Genomic DNA, 15,468 nt, shown 5'->3' on the forward strand with positions numbered 1-15,468 from the left:
GCGCCGGGAAGGACGGGCCCGCCCGGGGGCCCCAGGGGCGCCTCGCCGGACCCGCCGACCTCCTCCTCCGCCGGGACGGAGCCGTCGCCGCCAAAGGAGAGAGCGGCCTGGCCGGTGAGTCTCCCCTGCCTATTACCGGGAGGAAGGGAGCCGCCCCGCCAGTCCCACCCCAAAGGAGGGTTGGGGTCTCTCTTTTGAAAGGGCTGCGTCCCCTTTAAGAGCCACCCCAAGACCCTAGGACAGATCAAAGGACTTTCCAAACAAGAGACTTCTTTAGAAGGAGTATTGGGAATTCCAGACAGGAAACAATCGGGACCAGCTAACACCTCCCAACAAAGGGTACCCCCCCAGGTAGGAAACATCCAGTCCTTGAAGCTGCAAGGCCATTCAGGGTGGGAGGAAGAATTCTTATCTGTTTTAGCCTTGCAGACTATTCCAGACAAGAAACAATCAGGGCTAGCTAACACCTCCCGACAAAGGGTTCCCCTTCTCCTGCCAAGAAAATGGGAATTCCAGACAGACAATCAGGGCCAGCGAACACCTCCCCCAAACAAAGGATACCCCCGCCAAGAAAACAGGGGAGTTCCAATCAGACAATCAGGGCCAGCGAACACCTCCCGACAAAGGGTACCCCACAGGCAAGAAAATGGGAATTCCAAACAGGAGACAATCGGGGCTAGCTAACACCTCCCGACAAAGGGTACCCCCCACCAAGAAAACAGGGGAATTCCAGACAGAAAATCAGGGCCAGCTAACACCTCCCAACAAAAGGTACCATTCAGGCAAGAAAATAGGAGAATTCCAGACAGACAATCAGGGCCAGCTAACACCTCCCAATAAAGGGTAACCCCCACCAAGAAAACAGGGGAATTCCAGACAGACAATCAGGGCCAGCTAACACCTCCCAACAAAGGATGCTTGCCCATAGGTAGGTAGCAGGCGGTCCTTGAAGCTGCAAGGCCATTCAGGGTGGGAGGAAGAACTCTTGTCTGTTTGAGACATGTGTGAATATTACGATTGATCACCTTGATTAGCACCAAATAGCCTTGCAGGCTATTCCAGGCAAGAAACAATCAGGGCCAGCTAATCACCTCCCAACAAAGGCAGGAATCAGCCAGGCCTTCAAGCTGCAAGGCCATTCAGGGTGCGAGAAATAACTCTTGTCTGTTTGAGGCACGTGTGAATATTGCAATTGATCACCTTGATTAGCACCAAATAGCCTTGCAGACTATTCCAGACAGGAAACAATCAGGACCAGCTAATCACCTCCCAACAAAGGATTCCCCCAGGCAGGAAGTAGCCAAGCATTGAAACTGCAAGGCTATTCAATGATAATCAATGTGCTCAATTATAATATTCACACTTGCCTCCAACGGGCAAGAGTTCTTTCTTGCACCCTGGACATCATTCCCCAGATATATAAACCCCACTTGCCTAGTTTCCAACAGACTTCACAACCTCTGAGAGTGCCTGCCACAGATGTGGGCGAAACGTCAGGAGCGAATGCTTCTGGGACATGGCCAGACAGCCTGGAAAACTCACAGCAACCTAATTGTTGTTGTTGTTGTTTATTTATACCCTGCTTTTCTCCCTAACAAGGATACTCAAAGCAGGCTTACATCAAAGCCTGTACAGTTTGAAATTTACAGATATACAAACATTAAAAAGGGATTCATTTTATCCTTGGAGAGACCTCTTCTTATTTGGGGAAGAGGAGCAAAACATTGCCTTTAACTTTGGAGGAACTGCATCTCAATCCTTTAGTAAGCTCCCAAAAATCAAAGCAGCACCAGCAATTTTCCCTGTCTCCTTGCCAATTGCAAACTGGACTGTGTTGTTGTTGTTGTTATTATTATTATTATTGCTCTGCCCATTCCCATTGCAATTGGTCTCAATATTGGCATGCTTGCTCTCTGTTATTGCCATGACTTCTCTGCAGTGGTCCAGTGACTATTCATTCTGCTGCATATTTTGGCCAAAATCCTGGTGCCAAACTCCAGGATGACATAAATAATAAAGCCTTGCTTTTGCACCTTAAGCATCTCATGTGGTTGGAAATATATATATATATATATATATACACACAAACACACATACATGGACTTGTTTTGTTGCTTTGTGCGTCGCCGCGACGCCAAAAGCCTTTTATATATATATATATATGGACTTTCCAGTCTTACGGTATTAATGCATCATTTGCTTTTGCACCTTAAGCATCTCGTGTTTTGAAATATTATATATATACTGTATATATATGTGTGTATATATATATATGGACTTTCAAGTCTTACGGTATTAACGCATCATTTGCTTTTGCACCTTAAGCATCTCATGGGTTTTGAAATATTATATCATAATATATATATATATAGAGAGAGAGAGAGAGAGAGAGAGAGACTTTCCAGTCTTATGGTATTAACGCATCATTTGCTTTTGCACCTTAAGCATCTCATGGGTTTTGAAATATTATATCATTATATATATGTGTGTGTGTGTGTGTGTGTGTGTGTGTGTGTATGGACTTTCCAGTCTTATGGTATTAACTCATCATTTGCTTTTGCACCTTAAGCATCTCATGTTTGAAATATTATATATATATACTGTATGTATATGGACTTTCCAGTCTTATGGTATTATTATTGTTGCATTATTATTAATGCAAATAGTGCATTAAAGTCCATACGCGTGTGCACACACACACACACACACACACACACATATATAATATTTCAAACATGAGATGCTTAAGGCACAAAAGCAAATGATGCATTAATACCATAAGACTGGAAAGTCCATATACATACAGTATATATATATAATATTTCAAAACACATGAGATGCTTAAGGTGCAAATGCAAATGATGTGTTAATACCATAAGACTGGAAAGTCCATATATATATATAGTCTTATGGTATTAATGCACTATTTGCCTTTGCACCTTAAGCATCTCATGTTTGAAATATTATATATATGTGTGTGTGTGTGCGTGCGTGTGCACACGCGTATGGACTTTAATGCACTATTTGCTTTTGCACCTTAAACATCTCATGTGGTTGGATATTATATATATACTTCCCAGTCTTATGATATTGATGCACCACTTGGTTCTGCCTCAACCCCTGAACACTATCAAATGCAGCAATTTCCGAAATGCAATGGAGCATTTCAAAACATTCCTCTTTTTTTGCACAATATTGTTCTCTGAATGCCTTGGTTATGTTTTTTTTTCCAGTTGTATTTAGTCAATTGTTAGTTTGACTGTTTTAGTTTGCATTCTGTAATTTGGGAGCAAAGACTCAAAAACCCAGTTGAGAAACTTCAGAAAGCAAAAACCGGCGGTGGGTTTTTTGCGAGGCTCAGATGCCAGGTTAATGCACTCTGTTTTTAGCCGAGGCGAATATACATGAATAATGGAGTGTATTTTTTTTCTGCTGAGCAGGAGGAGGAGGAGATGGCAGGAAGTCCATAAATCAAAGGCAATGGTCTCTGAGGACATATTGTTTTGCAGGAGCCGGTCTGGGCCGTGCTGGGTATCGGTTTCTCCTTTCCTTGCATTGCGCCTTTCTCTCTTCTAGAAATAGACATTCTCTGCACATTCGAGATTGGGAAAAGTATAGGAAATGGTTCTCTGCTCCTTTGCAAAACAGAGGGAGGGAAGTTTGCTTAAAATGCAAATGGGAACATGGTGTTATTAAATGAACAAACACTCCTTTATGGAGAAAGAAAGAAAGAAAGAAAGAAAGAAAGAAAGAAAGAAAGAAAGAACCATTATTATTATTATTATTAGTAGTAGTAGTAGTAGTACCGGTAACAGTATTTATATCCTGGATAACATTTTAAAAAAACATAATATTTTGGATCAATTTGCATCTCAATCAAGACATAAAAGCAGGATATTAATTAATAATAAAAGAAAGAAAGAAAGAAAGAACCATTATTATTATTAGTAGTAGTAGTAGTAGTACCAGTAACAGTATTTATATCCTGGCTAACATTTTAAAAAACATAATATTTTGGATCAATTTGCATCTCAATCAAGACATAAAAGCAGGATATTAATTAATAATAAAAGAAAGAAAGAAAGAAAGAACCATTATTATTATTATTAGTAGTAGTAGTAGTAGTACCACCGGTAACAGTATTTATATCCTGGCTAACATTTTAAAAAACATAATGTTTTGGATCAATTTGCATCTCAATCAAGACATAAAAGCAGGATATTAATTAATAATAAAAAAAGAAAGAAAGAACCATTATTATTATTATTATTAGTAGTAGTAGTAGTAGTAGTAGTAGTAGTACCGGTAACAGTATTTATATCCTGGCTAACATTTAAAAAACATAATGTTTTGGATCAGTTTGCATCTCAATCAAGACATAAAAGCAGGATATTAATTAATAATAAAAGAAAGAAGAAAGAAAGAACCATTATTATTATTATTAGTAGTAGTAGTAGTAGTAGTAGTAGTAGTACCGGTAACAGTATTTATATCCTGGCTAACATTTAAAAAAACATAATATTTTGGATCAATTTGCATCTCAATCAAGACATAAAAGCAGGATATTAATTAATAATAAAAGAAAGAAAGAAAGAAAGAAAGAACCATTATTATTATTATTATTATTAGTAGTAGTAGTAGTAGTAGTAGTAGTACCGGTAACAGTATTTATATCCTGGCTAACATTTAAAAAACATAAAGTTTTGGATCAATTTGCATCTCAATCAAGACATAAAAGCAGGATATTAATTAATAATAAAAAAAAAGAAAGAACCATTATTATTATTATTAGTAGTAGTAGTAGTAGTAGTACCGGTAACAGTATTTATATCCTGGCTAACATTTAAAAAACGTAATGTTTTGGATCAATTTGCATCTCAATCAAGACATAAAAGCAGGATATTAATTAATAATAAAAAAAAGAAAGAACCATTATTATTATTATTAGTAGTAGTAGTACCGGTAACAGTATTTATATCCTGGCTAACATTTAAAAAACATAATGTTTTGGATCAATTTGCATCTCAATCAAGACATAAAAGCAGGATATTAATTAATAATAAAAGAAAGAAAGAAAGAACCATTATTATTATTAGTAGTAGTAGTAGTAGTAGTAGTAATAGTACCGGTAACAGTATTTATATCCTGGCTAACATTTAAAAAATGTTTTGGATCAATTTGCATCTCAATCAAGACATAAAAGCAGGATATTAATTAATAATAATATAATAGTAATAATAATAATAAACCCGTGCCAAAAGATCTCAGCCGACATTTGGAAACAATAGACATTGACAAAATCACGATCTGCCAACTGCAAAAGGCCACCCTCCTGGGATCTGCGCGGATCATCCGAAAATACATCACACAGTCAACATGGCCAGACAGACAACTCAGAGCAACCCAGTTTGTGCGTTTTAGCTGGCCATGGTTGTGAGGATGCCTGCCATAGATGTGGGTGAAACATCAGGAGAGAATGCTTCTGGATCATAGTATGTTATAACATAGTATGACAAATGAGACATATATGCTGGATTATATTATTATTATTATTATTATTATTATTATTATGACACAGGAGACAAGATAGATAGTTTTGTTGTGCCAGCTGTCAGCTCTAGTTTGTAGTGCAGTTTTCTTGTACTGATTCTTTGTCTGCTGTGTTCTGAGGAGTTTCTGATTTTTGACTTCAATCAAAGCAGGTTCTTCACTTTGCTTGGCATATTCTGCCAGGGCATGTTCTTCTTCTTTGACTGCTTGTTTGACTTGTAAGAGTAAGAGTCCTCTGCCCCCGATCTTCTATAATAATAATAATAATAATAATAATAATAATAATAATAATAATAATAATAATATCCTGCTTTTATCTCTCGATTGAGATGCTGTGGAGTGCTGAGAGTTGTAGTTTGGAGAGGCAGCAGCACCTCTTGGCATACAAAACCATTTCAAGCGACAACTCCTAGCATTACAGAGCTTTGTGCTACGACATGGTATTTTAAGTGGCATGCAATTGCCCTCTGCCCCACTGATCCGGGTGGGTCTTCGGGGCAGATTATTGCAGGAGGACAGAGGCCAAAGTATCTTGCAAGGACAGAGTAATTACATTTAATGACGTGGTGCAATTCAAGGGCTCATGTGCCGCCCTGGAAAGACCAGAAAGGTGGTGCCAGGATTCCATTGCATTGAGCTATGGCAGCTGAAGTGATGCCAAAGTGCATTAAACCTTCAATGTAGACCCACCCATGATTCTGAACCCCTCAATGTGGGCTAGCACCTTGGATAGTTCCAGGGCAACTGCTCCCATAATCCCATGGCCATTAAAGTGGTGCCAGACTGCATTCATAGTACAATTTATTATTATTATTATTATTATTATTATTATTATTATTATTATTATTTTATTTTATTTTATTATGACACAGTAAACAAGATAGATAGGCCGGATTTCGTATCACAAAACCACAAGTCGAACACTTCCCAAGTGTCTAGGACTGTGTGATGTATTTTCGGATGATGCGTGCAGATCCCAGCAGGGTGGCCTTTTGCAGTTGGCAGATCGTGATTTTGTCAATGTCCATTGTTTCCAAATGCCGGCTGAGATCTTTTGGCACGGCACCCAATGTGCCGATCACCACCGGGACCACCTGTACTGGTTTCTGCCAGAGTCTTTGCAGTTCAGTCTTGAGGTCCTGATAGCGGCTGAGTTTTTCCTGTTGTTTTTCGTCAGTGCGACTGTCACCTGGGATGGCGACATCAATGATCCAAACCTTTTTCTTTTCCACAACTGTGATGTCTGGTGTGTTGTGTTCCAGAACTTTGTCAGTCTGAATTCGGAAGTCCCACAGTATCTTTGTGTGCTCATTTTATTATTATTATTATTATTATTTAAATTTTTAATATTATTTTATTTATTGTTATCATTATTAATTTTATTATAGGGTCTTTGCATCTTATTTTGAGATGTTTACCTTGTGCATAAGGCGAACCCATCTAAATAAGAAATGCATAGAAGGACAAAAGCCAATTGAGTCTTTTCCCAACCCAATGCTGTGTCTCTGACTATGTTCCAAGACTGTTGCACCCAAACATTTGCAAGAGGAAGGTTTTTCCCGGTAGTGGTTGGCATTGATAATATTTGCTCAGAAGCACCGCAAGAAGGTGTTTTAGGACAACACAAAAAACCAGTTTGCCCAGTTCTTTAATGGTTATTATCACCTGGGGCTCCTTCCTTGACTTCCATCCAGCCCTGCAAATGCAAGGTGACCCTCCTGGTGCATTTCGGGGATGTTTCCAGCCCTGCAAGGCGGCACTCGGGCCGGACCAAAAGCCTTGCGTCACTCCCACCGTCCCTGAAGGGAAACTAATGGGAACACAGGCAGGAGAGAGCAAAGTATATTCGCTGCAGAACAGCATGGCTTTTGGGGTTGTTGTATGTGTCAACAACACATTGAGCATTGCTTTTCTTTCATCCATACTGTTTGCAGCTCCCTGCTTGATGCCTCCTGTGTCCACTGGCAGCAAAACATGCAAGACCAGAAATACTTCTTGCATGGATATTGTTGGTTTTATTATTGCTATCTCCCTCTCTCTGTATGTATGTATGTGTGTATATAATAATAATAATAATAATAATAATAATAATAATAATAATAATAATAATAACAACAACAACAACAACAATGGGACCCTGAAGAAGGAGACAGAAGGCCTGATCCTTGCAGCCCAGGAGCAAGACATCAGGACAAATGCAATGAAGGCCAAGATCGAAAAATCAGCTGATGACCCAAAATGCAGACTCTGCAAGGAAACCGACGAAACCATGGATCATATCCTCAGCTGCTGTAAGAAAATCGCACAGACAGACTACAAACAGAGGCACAACTATGTGGCCCAAAGGATTCATTGGAACTTATGCCTCAAGTACCACCTCCCAGCAGCAAAGAACTGGTGGGATCACAAACCTGCAAAAATATTGGAAAATGAGGACGCAAAGATACTGTGGGACTTCCGAATCCAGACTGACAAAGTTCTGGAACACAACACACCAGACATCACAGTTGTGGAAAAGAAAAAGGTTTGGATCATTGATGTTGCCATCCCAGGTGACAGTCGCATTGACGAAAAACAACAGGAAAAACTCAGCCGCTATCAGGACCTCAGGATTGAACTTTAAAGACTCTGGCAGAAACCAGTACAGGTGGTCCCGGTGGTGATGGGCACACTGGGTGCCGTGCCAAAAGATCTCAGCCGGCATTTGGAAACAATAGACATTGACAAAATTACGATCTGCCAACTGCAAAAGGCCACCCGACTGGGATCTGCACGCATCATCCGAAAATACATCACACAGTCCTAGACGCTTGGGAAGTGTTCGATTTGTGATTTTGTGATACGAAATCCAGCATATCTATCTTGTTTGCTGTGTCATAAAATAAAATAATAATAATAATAATAATAATTATTATTATTATTATTATTATTATTATTATTATCCCGCCACCATCTCTCTGAAGGGACTCAGGGCGGCTAACGCGGGGCCAAGCCCAAAACAGAAACAAAATGTGACAAGTTAAAACCAATATAAATAACTAAAAACAGTGTCAACACAACAAATAAAATCAACAATTAAAACACAAGAATCTCTCCAATCTCCCTAGATTTACATTTGCAAGAGTTCTTTAACAGCTTGGCTGCAGAGAGACATTCTTATTGGAATGTCTTACATGTCCTGCCTCATGCACGGAGGAGGAGTTGTTTAAAGCTATGGACAATGCGGTTGCTGTTGCCCGCTTTTGGTCTAAAACTATTTAGTTGCTTGTGATTTCCTTTATGTCATCATTTTAAAATGTATTTACCATGCAGTGCTTTTGACACGAAATAAATAAATTGTAAAGAAAGAAATGCTATGAGAGCATTTTCTCTCTATGTCAATATATATACCATAATGGGTTGTTGTGAGTTTTCCGGTCTGTATGGCCATGTTCCAGAAGCATTCTCTCCTGACGTTTCGCCCACATCTATGGCAGGCACCCTCAGAAGTTGTGAGGTTGTGAGGGAGGAAGGAGAAAAAGCTGTTCGGCAGTGGAACTCTCTGCCCCAGAGTCTGGTGAGGCTCCTTCTTTGGCGGCTTTTAAGCAGAGGCTGGATGGCCATCTGTCGGGGGTGCTTTGAATGTGATGTTCCTGCTTCTGGGCAGAATGAGGTTGGACTGGATGGTCCATGAGGTCTCTTCCAACTCTAGGATTCTATGATTCTATATAATACACATCATAACCTCTGAGGATGGTTGCCATAGATGTGGGCGAAACGTCAGGAGACAACGCTTCAGGAACATGACAAGACAGCCTTGAAAACTCACAACAACCCTGTGATTCTGGCCATGAAAGCCTTCGACAACACTTTGTTATTGTTGTTATTATTTCTATAGTTCTTACTGTGCCACCTTTTCCTCACTCTGGGATTCAAGGCATCTTGCGACAGTTAGAACAAACATCGGTAAACATTTATACAGTACTAACATTTTAACATATCAATTGAAGTAGAAATACAACTGAAGCCAGTGGAAAGCAGAAACACTTGGAGAAGCAACAGTTCTGTCAATACTGCGGATTTTATTAATATCCAGAAGCCAGAAAGATTGCAAATGTGCATTAAGTTGATCCCGTCTCCACCTCTGTTCCTTTCACTTGGCCAAATGCCCTGGAGACCTATTTCCTGCCTTTGACCCCGTCCAACTAAAAGGGAAAAGGTCACCCAACCCCTAGCAACAAATGTGAGAGGCAGGTGGCCTTTCCTCCCTTTGGGGAACGTCTCGAGGCCAAAGCAGATGGACGGCCAGATGGAAGCGGATGGAGTTAAGTGCCTGGACGGACCAGATGGACAGCAGTGGGTGGCCGCTTTGGAGGAGGAGAGAAGCATGCAGGACAAGGACAAAGGAAGGAGGCATCTATACGGCACACTTAATCCAGTTTTGACACCACTTGGACTGCCATGGCTCCAATAGAGGAGGCCAGTGTAAATGTTGTAATTAATCACCTTTGTTTAGCATTGAATGGCCTTCCCAGCCTCACATCCTGGCCTGGGGGAATCCTTTGTTCAGAGTCGTTAGCTGCCCCTGATTGATCCATGTCTGGAGTTCTTCTGTTTTTAGTGTTTTTATTTACTGTTCTGATTTAGGAGTTTTTAAATACTGGTAGCCAGATTTTGTTCATTTTCATGGTTTCACACAGACCTCCAAAAGACAAGAGTTCTTTCCCCCATCCAGGAAATTCCACAAATATATAAACCTTCCTTGCTTAGTTTCTCCATACCTCACACCTCTGGCGATGCATGCCACAGATGTGGGTGAAACGTCAGGAGAGGATGCTTCTGGAACATGGCCATATAGTCTGCAAAACTCACAGCAACCCAACAATAACAAAGGTTGCACGTGCCTTTTTCGGCGTCCAAAATCCTCCTACGATAAACCTTTGCTTTCTGGTGGTTCAAGGCACACAAATGTTGTTACATGCACAATATTATTAAAAATATTGTGTCTGAAACAACCTTCAGATGCAGAGAAAGCATACATAAATGTCATAGTAAGATTTGGGTCCCATCTCCGAGATATCTCGTGACGTAGATGCAAATGTTTCCTACAAAGGGAAATTATGAAAATCCAAAACACTTCTGGTTCCAGGAATTTTGAACAAAGGAGATTTAAACTTGGAGTAATAGTAACAACAACAACAACAACAACACATCCGGTTCCAAGAAAGAGGAATATTAATTGTGTATTTTTTTTCCTTTTGCAGAACTCCCATTGACTTTAACGCCTTCTGCAGAAGCCCAGGTGAGTTCAAGATTATTATTATTATTATTATTATTATTATTATTATTATTATTATTATTCCTTATATCCCATTTTTATCTCTTAATTGAGACTAAGTCACTCAGGCTATTATTATTATTATTATTATTATTATTATTATTATTATTATTATTATTTATTAGCGACATTTATATCCCGCCCTTCTCACCCCGAAGGGGACTCAGGGTGGCTTACAAGTTATATGTACATACAATATATACTATTAGTACAGCATAAAATAAACATGACATATTACTATATTGTACTATACCTCTATATTGCAATATTATTAGTAATATTACATGTAATATAAATATACAATTATAATAGTGTATTGTTATTATTATATTGTATTACATTATAATATTATCAATATTATATGTACAGTAGAGTCTCGCTTATCCAACATAAACGGGCCGGCAGAATGTTGGATAAGCGAATATGGTGGATAATAAGGAGGGATAATGGAAAAGCCTATTAAACATCAAATTAGGTGATTTTACAAATTAAGCGCCAAAACATCATGTTATACAACAAATTTTACAGAAAAAATAGTTCAATACACAGTAATGCTATTTAGTACAGTATACACAGTAATGCTATGTAGTAATTACTGTATTTATTAATTTAGTACCAAAATATCACGATGTATTGAAAACACTGACTACAAAAATGCGTTGGATAATCCAGAACGTTGGATAAGCGAGTGTTGGATAAGTGAGAGACTACTGTATATACAATGTATATATATAAAAATGTAATGTGCGTTTTATTATGGGGTAAACAACAAAACCACTGAACCAAATCACACCAAATTTGGCCGCAAAAGACATAGTCATCCAAAATATGTCTTTCCAACAAAAAAACCTATAAAAACAAAGTCCAAATTAGAAGAAGAGGAAGAACTGTGTATTCTCCTTGCTGCCAGTTAGAAGGCTAAGCTCCGCCCACTTGGTCTCCTAGCAACCCACTCAGCCATTTAATGGCACCCAGGGCCTCTTCACTCAGGCCTCTTCCACTTCCTATAAAATACAGATTATTTTATTTATACTGGATTACAGTAGAGTCTCACTTATCCAACATTCGTTTATCCAACGTTCTGGATTATCCAACGCATTTTTGTAGTCAATGTTTTCAATACATTCTGATATTTCAGTGCTAAATTCGTTAATATAGTAATTACTACATAGCATTACTGCTTATTGAACTACCTTTTCTGCCAAATTTGTTGTATAACATGATGTTTTGGTACTTAAATTGTAAAATCATAACCTAATTTGATGTTTAATAGGCTTTTTCTTAATCTCTCCTTATTATCCAAGATATTCGCTTATCCAAGCTTCTGCCGGCCCGTTTAGCTTGGATAAGTGAGACTCTACTGTATTATCAATATTATACGTATATACAATGTATTATATCTATATATATAAAATGTAATGTGTGTTTTATTATGGAGTAAACAACAAAACCACTGAACCAAATCACACCAAATTTGGCCGCAAAAGACATAGTCATCCAAAATATGTCTTTCAAACAAAAATAATCTAGAAAAACAAAGTCCAAATTAGAAGAAGAGGAAGAACTGTGTATTCCCCTTGCTGCCAGTTAGAAGGCTAAGCTCCACCCACTTTGTCTCCTAGCAACCCACTCAGCCATTTAATGGCGCCCAGGGCCTCTTCACTCAGGCCTCTTCCACACTGCCTATAAAATACAGATTATCTTATTTGAACTGGATTATATGGCAGTGTAGGCTCAAGGCCCTAGCGCACACCTATATAACCCACAATGCCAAGGCAAGTATCTGCTTTGAACTGGTTTATCTTGAGTCCACACTGCCATGTAATCCAGTTCAGGTCAAGCAGAGTCAAACTGCATTCATTCCACAGTGCAGATACACCCATGAAAATGAAAATGTATTAACAACCATGCACAGTAGGCTTGGTTCACGGTTGTGACGGTGGGCTTCATATGGGTCTAGACTGGGCAAGGTGGAGGCCAGTTTGGCTTGATCCAAGATGACCACGATCACGTTCTCTAACGGTCAGTCCCTTCTCCTTGCAGATGGTGCAGTCGCTGGGCTTTGCGATCTACCGGGCCTTGGACTGGGGCCTGGACGAGAACGAGGAGCGGGAGCTCAGCCCCGACCTGGAGCGCCTCATTGACCTGATGGTCAACAGCGACTCGGAGGAGAGCAGCTGCGGCACGGCGGACGAAGGCTATGGCGGCCAAGATGAGGAGGACGAGGAGGAGGAAGAGGCGGCGGCGGCGGCCAGGGGGGCCCTGCGCGCCGTGCGCACCTTCCGCCAGGTCATGCGGCTCTGCGCATCGAGGCTCAGCCAGCCCCAAGAGGCCCAGGCGCACTACCAGGCGGTCTGCCGGGCCCTGTTCCTGGAGACGGTGGAGCTGAAGGCCTTCTTGGCCAAGATCCAGGAGACCAAGGAGGTGAGTGACCGATGCACCTGGGATGGAGAGAGTGGATGCTGGGGTGCTTTGGCCATTGGGTGAGTCTAGGCTGCATCTGTAGAACTCTTGTTTCGATTCCATGCTCTCAACAGACAAGTAAGCTTCTTTAAAATAACATGTTTATTTTGCTCACAACGTCATGTATTTAAATATACAGGTACCTTTCTTGTCAGGTTAAACTTCAAAACGTTTCAGTTTGTAACTTTAAATTATAATCTTTATCAGAGCTCTGTACAGCTCTTTTTTATAACAGTCTACTTCCAAGAAAACTCAAGCCTCAACTGTCTTCTAACTCCTAAAACTGGCTTATGTACTCTAACAGACTCAAGACTCAACTGTCTTCTAACTCCTAACACTGGCTTCTGTAATCTTAACAGACTCAAGCCTCAACTGTCTTCTAACTCCTAACACTGGCTTCTATACCCTAACAGAATCAAGCCTGAACTGTCTTCTAACTCCTAACACTAGCTTCTGTTCTCTTAACAGACTCAAGCCTCAACTGTCTTCTAACTCCTAACATTGGCTTCTGTACTCTAATAGACTCAAGCCTCAACTGTCTTCTAACTCCTAAAAGTGGCTTCTGTTCTCTTAACAGACTCAAGCTTCAACTGTTTTCTAACTCCTAACACTAGCTTCTGTTCTCTTAACAGACTCAAGCCTCAACTGTCTTCTAACTCCCTAATAATAATAATAATAATAATAATAATAATAAAACTTTATTTATACCCCGCCACCATCTCCCCAACGGGGACTCGGGGTGGCTTACATGGGGCCATGCCCAGGACAATACAATATAGCAAAATATAAAAACAGCATATCATAATACAATGGCCTAACACTGGCTTCTGTAACAGACTCAAGCCTCAACTGTCTTCTAACTCCTAACACTGGCTTCTGTACTCTAACAGACTCAAGACTCAAATGTCTTCTAACTCCTGACACTGGCTTGTGTACTCTAACAGATTCAAGCCTCAACTGTCTTCTAACTCCTAACACTGGCTTCTGTACTCTAACAGACTCAAGACTCAAATGTCTTCTAACCCCTAACACTGGCTTCTGTAGTCTAACAGACTCAAGCCTCAACTGTCTTCTAACTCTTAACACTGGCTTCTGTACTCTAACAGACTCAAGACTCAAATGTCTTCTAACTCCTAACACTGGCTTGTGTACTCCAACAGACTTAAGCCTCAAATAACGCATTGAGTCTGTTAGGAGTTAGAAGACAGTTGAGGCTTGAGTCTGTTAGACTACAGAAGCCAGTGTTAGGGAGTTAGAAGACAGTTGAGACTTGAGTCAGTTAAGATTACAGAAGCCAGTGTTAGGAGTTAGAAGACCGTTGAGGCTTGAGTCTGTTAGAGTACAGAAGCCACTTTTAGGAGTTAGAAGACAGTTGAGGCTTAAGTCTGTTAGAGTACAGAAGCCAGTGTTAGGAGTTAGAAGACAGTTGAGGCTTGAGTCTGTTAGACTACAGAAGCCAGTGTTAGGGAGTTAGAAGACAGTTGAGACTTGAGTCAGTTAAGATTACAGAAGCCAGTGTTAGGAGTTAGAAGACCGTTGAGGCTTGAGTCTGTTAGAGTACAGAAGCCACTTTTAGGAGTTAGAAGACAGTTGAGGCTTAAGTCTGTTAGAGTACAGAAGCCAGTGTTAGGAGTTAGAAGACAGTTGAGGCTTGAGTCAGTTAAGATTACAGAAGCCAGTGTTAGGAGTTAGAAGACAGTTGAGGCTTGAGTCTGTTAGAGTACAGAAGCCAGTGTTAGGAGTTAGAAGACAGTTGAGGCTTGAGTCAGTTAAGATTACAGAAGCCAGTGTTAGGAGTTAGAAGACAGTTGAGGCTTGAGTCTGTTAGAGTACACAAGCCAGTGTTAGAGAGTTAGAAGATAGTTGAGGCTTGAGTCAGTTAAGATTACAGAAGCCAGTGTTAGGAGTTAGAAGACAGTTGAGGCTTAAGTCTGTTAGAGTACACAAGCCAGTGTTAGGAGTTAGAAGACAGTTGAGGCTTGAGTCTGTTTTTCCAAATTTCTATTTCAACCAATCTATGGATTTGGGAATCGATTTGCTTTTCATTCTGGTTGGCTTCTCTCCTTCGGTCCCATTATGAATTAAATTATGGTCAATTGTGTGTAGTGAATCTTTATCGTAGAGAAAGTTCTAGTTTC

The 15,468-nt window shown here is 40.1% G+C and overlaps 1 protein-coding gene across 2 annotated transcripts in view; it reads left to right on the forward strand.

The window, feature by feature from the left end:
* The first annotated feature begins 6 nt into the window (after positions 1-6).
* The window catches only part of LOC134295047 (protein spire homolog 2-like), a 31,555-nt gene continuing 16,093 nt past the window's right edge, over positions 7-15,468 (forward strand). The window contains exons 1-3 of one of the 2 annotated variants that reach the window (XM_062966987.1): positions 7-114; positions 10,794-10,831; positions 12,911-13,291. In XM_062966987.1, the coding sequence (XP_062823057.1) occupies positions 12,911-13,291 (381 nt within the window). In that variant the 5' untranslated portion in view covers positions 7-114; positions 10,794-10,831. The remainder of the gene's footprint in view (positions 115-10,793; positions 10,832-12,910; positions 13,292-15,468) is intronic. The other variant, XM_062966986.1, reaches the window with a different exon arrangement.

Source organism: Anolis carolinensis, unplaced genomic scaffold, assembly GCF_035594765.1.
Source record: "Anolis carolinensis isolate JA03-04 unplaced genomic scaffold, rAnoCar3.1.pri scaffold_66, whole genome shotgun sequence".
NCBI classification, from domain to species: Eukaryota; Metazoa; Chordata; class Lepidosauria; order Squamata; family Dactyloidae; genus Anolis; species Anolis carolinensis.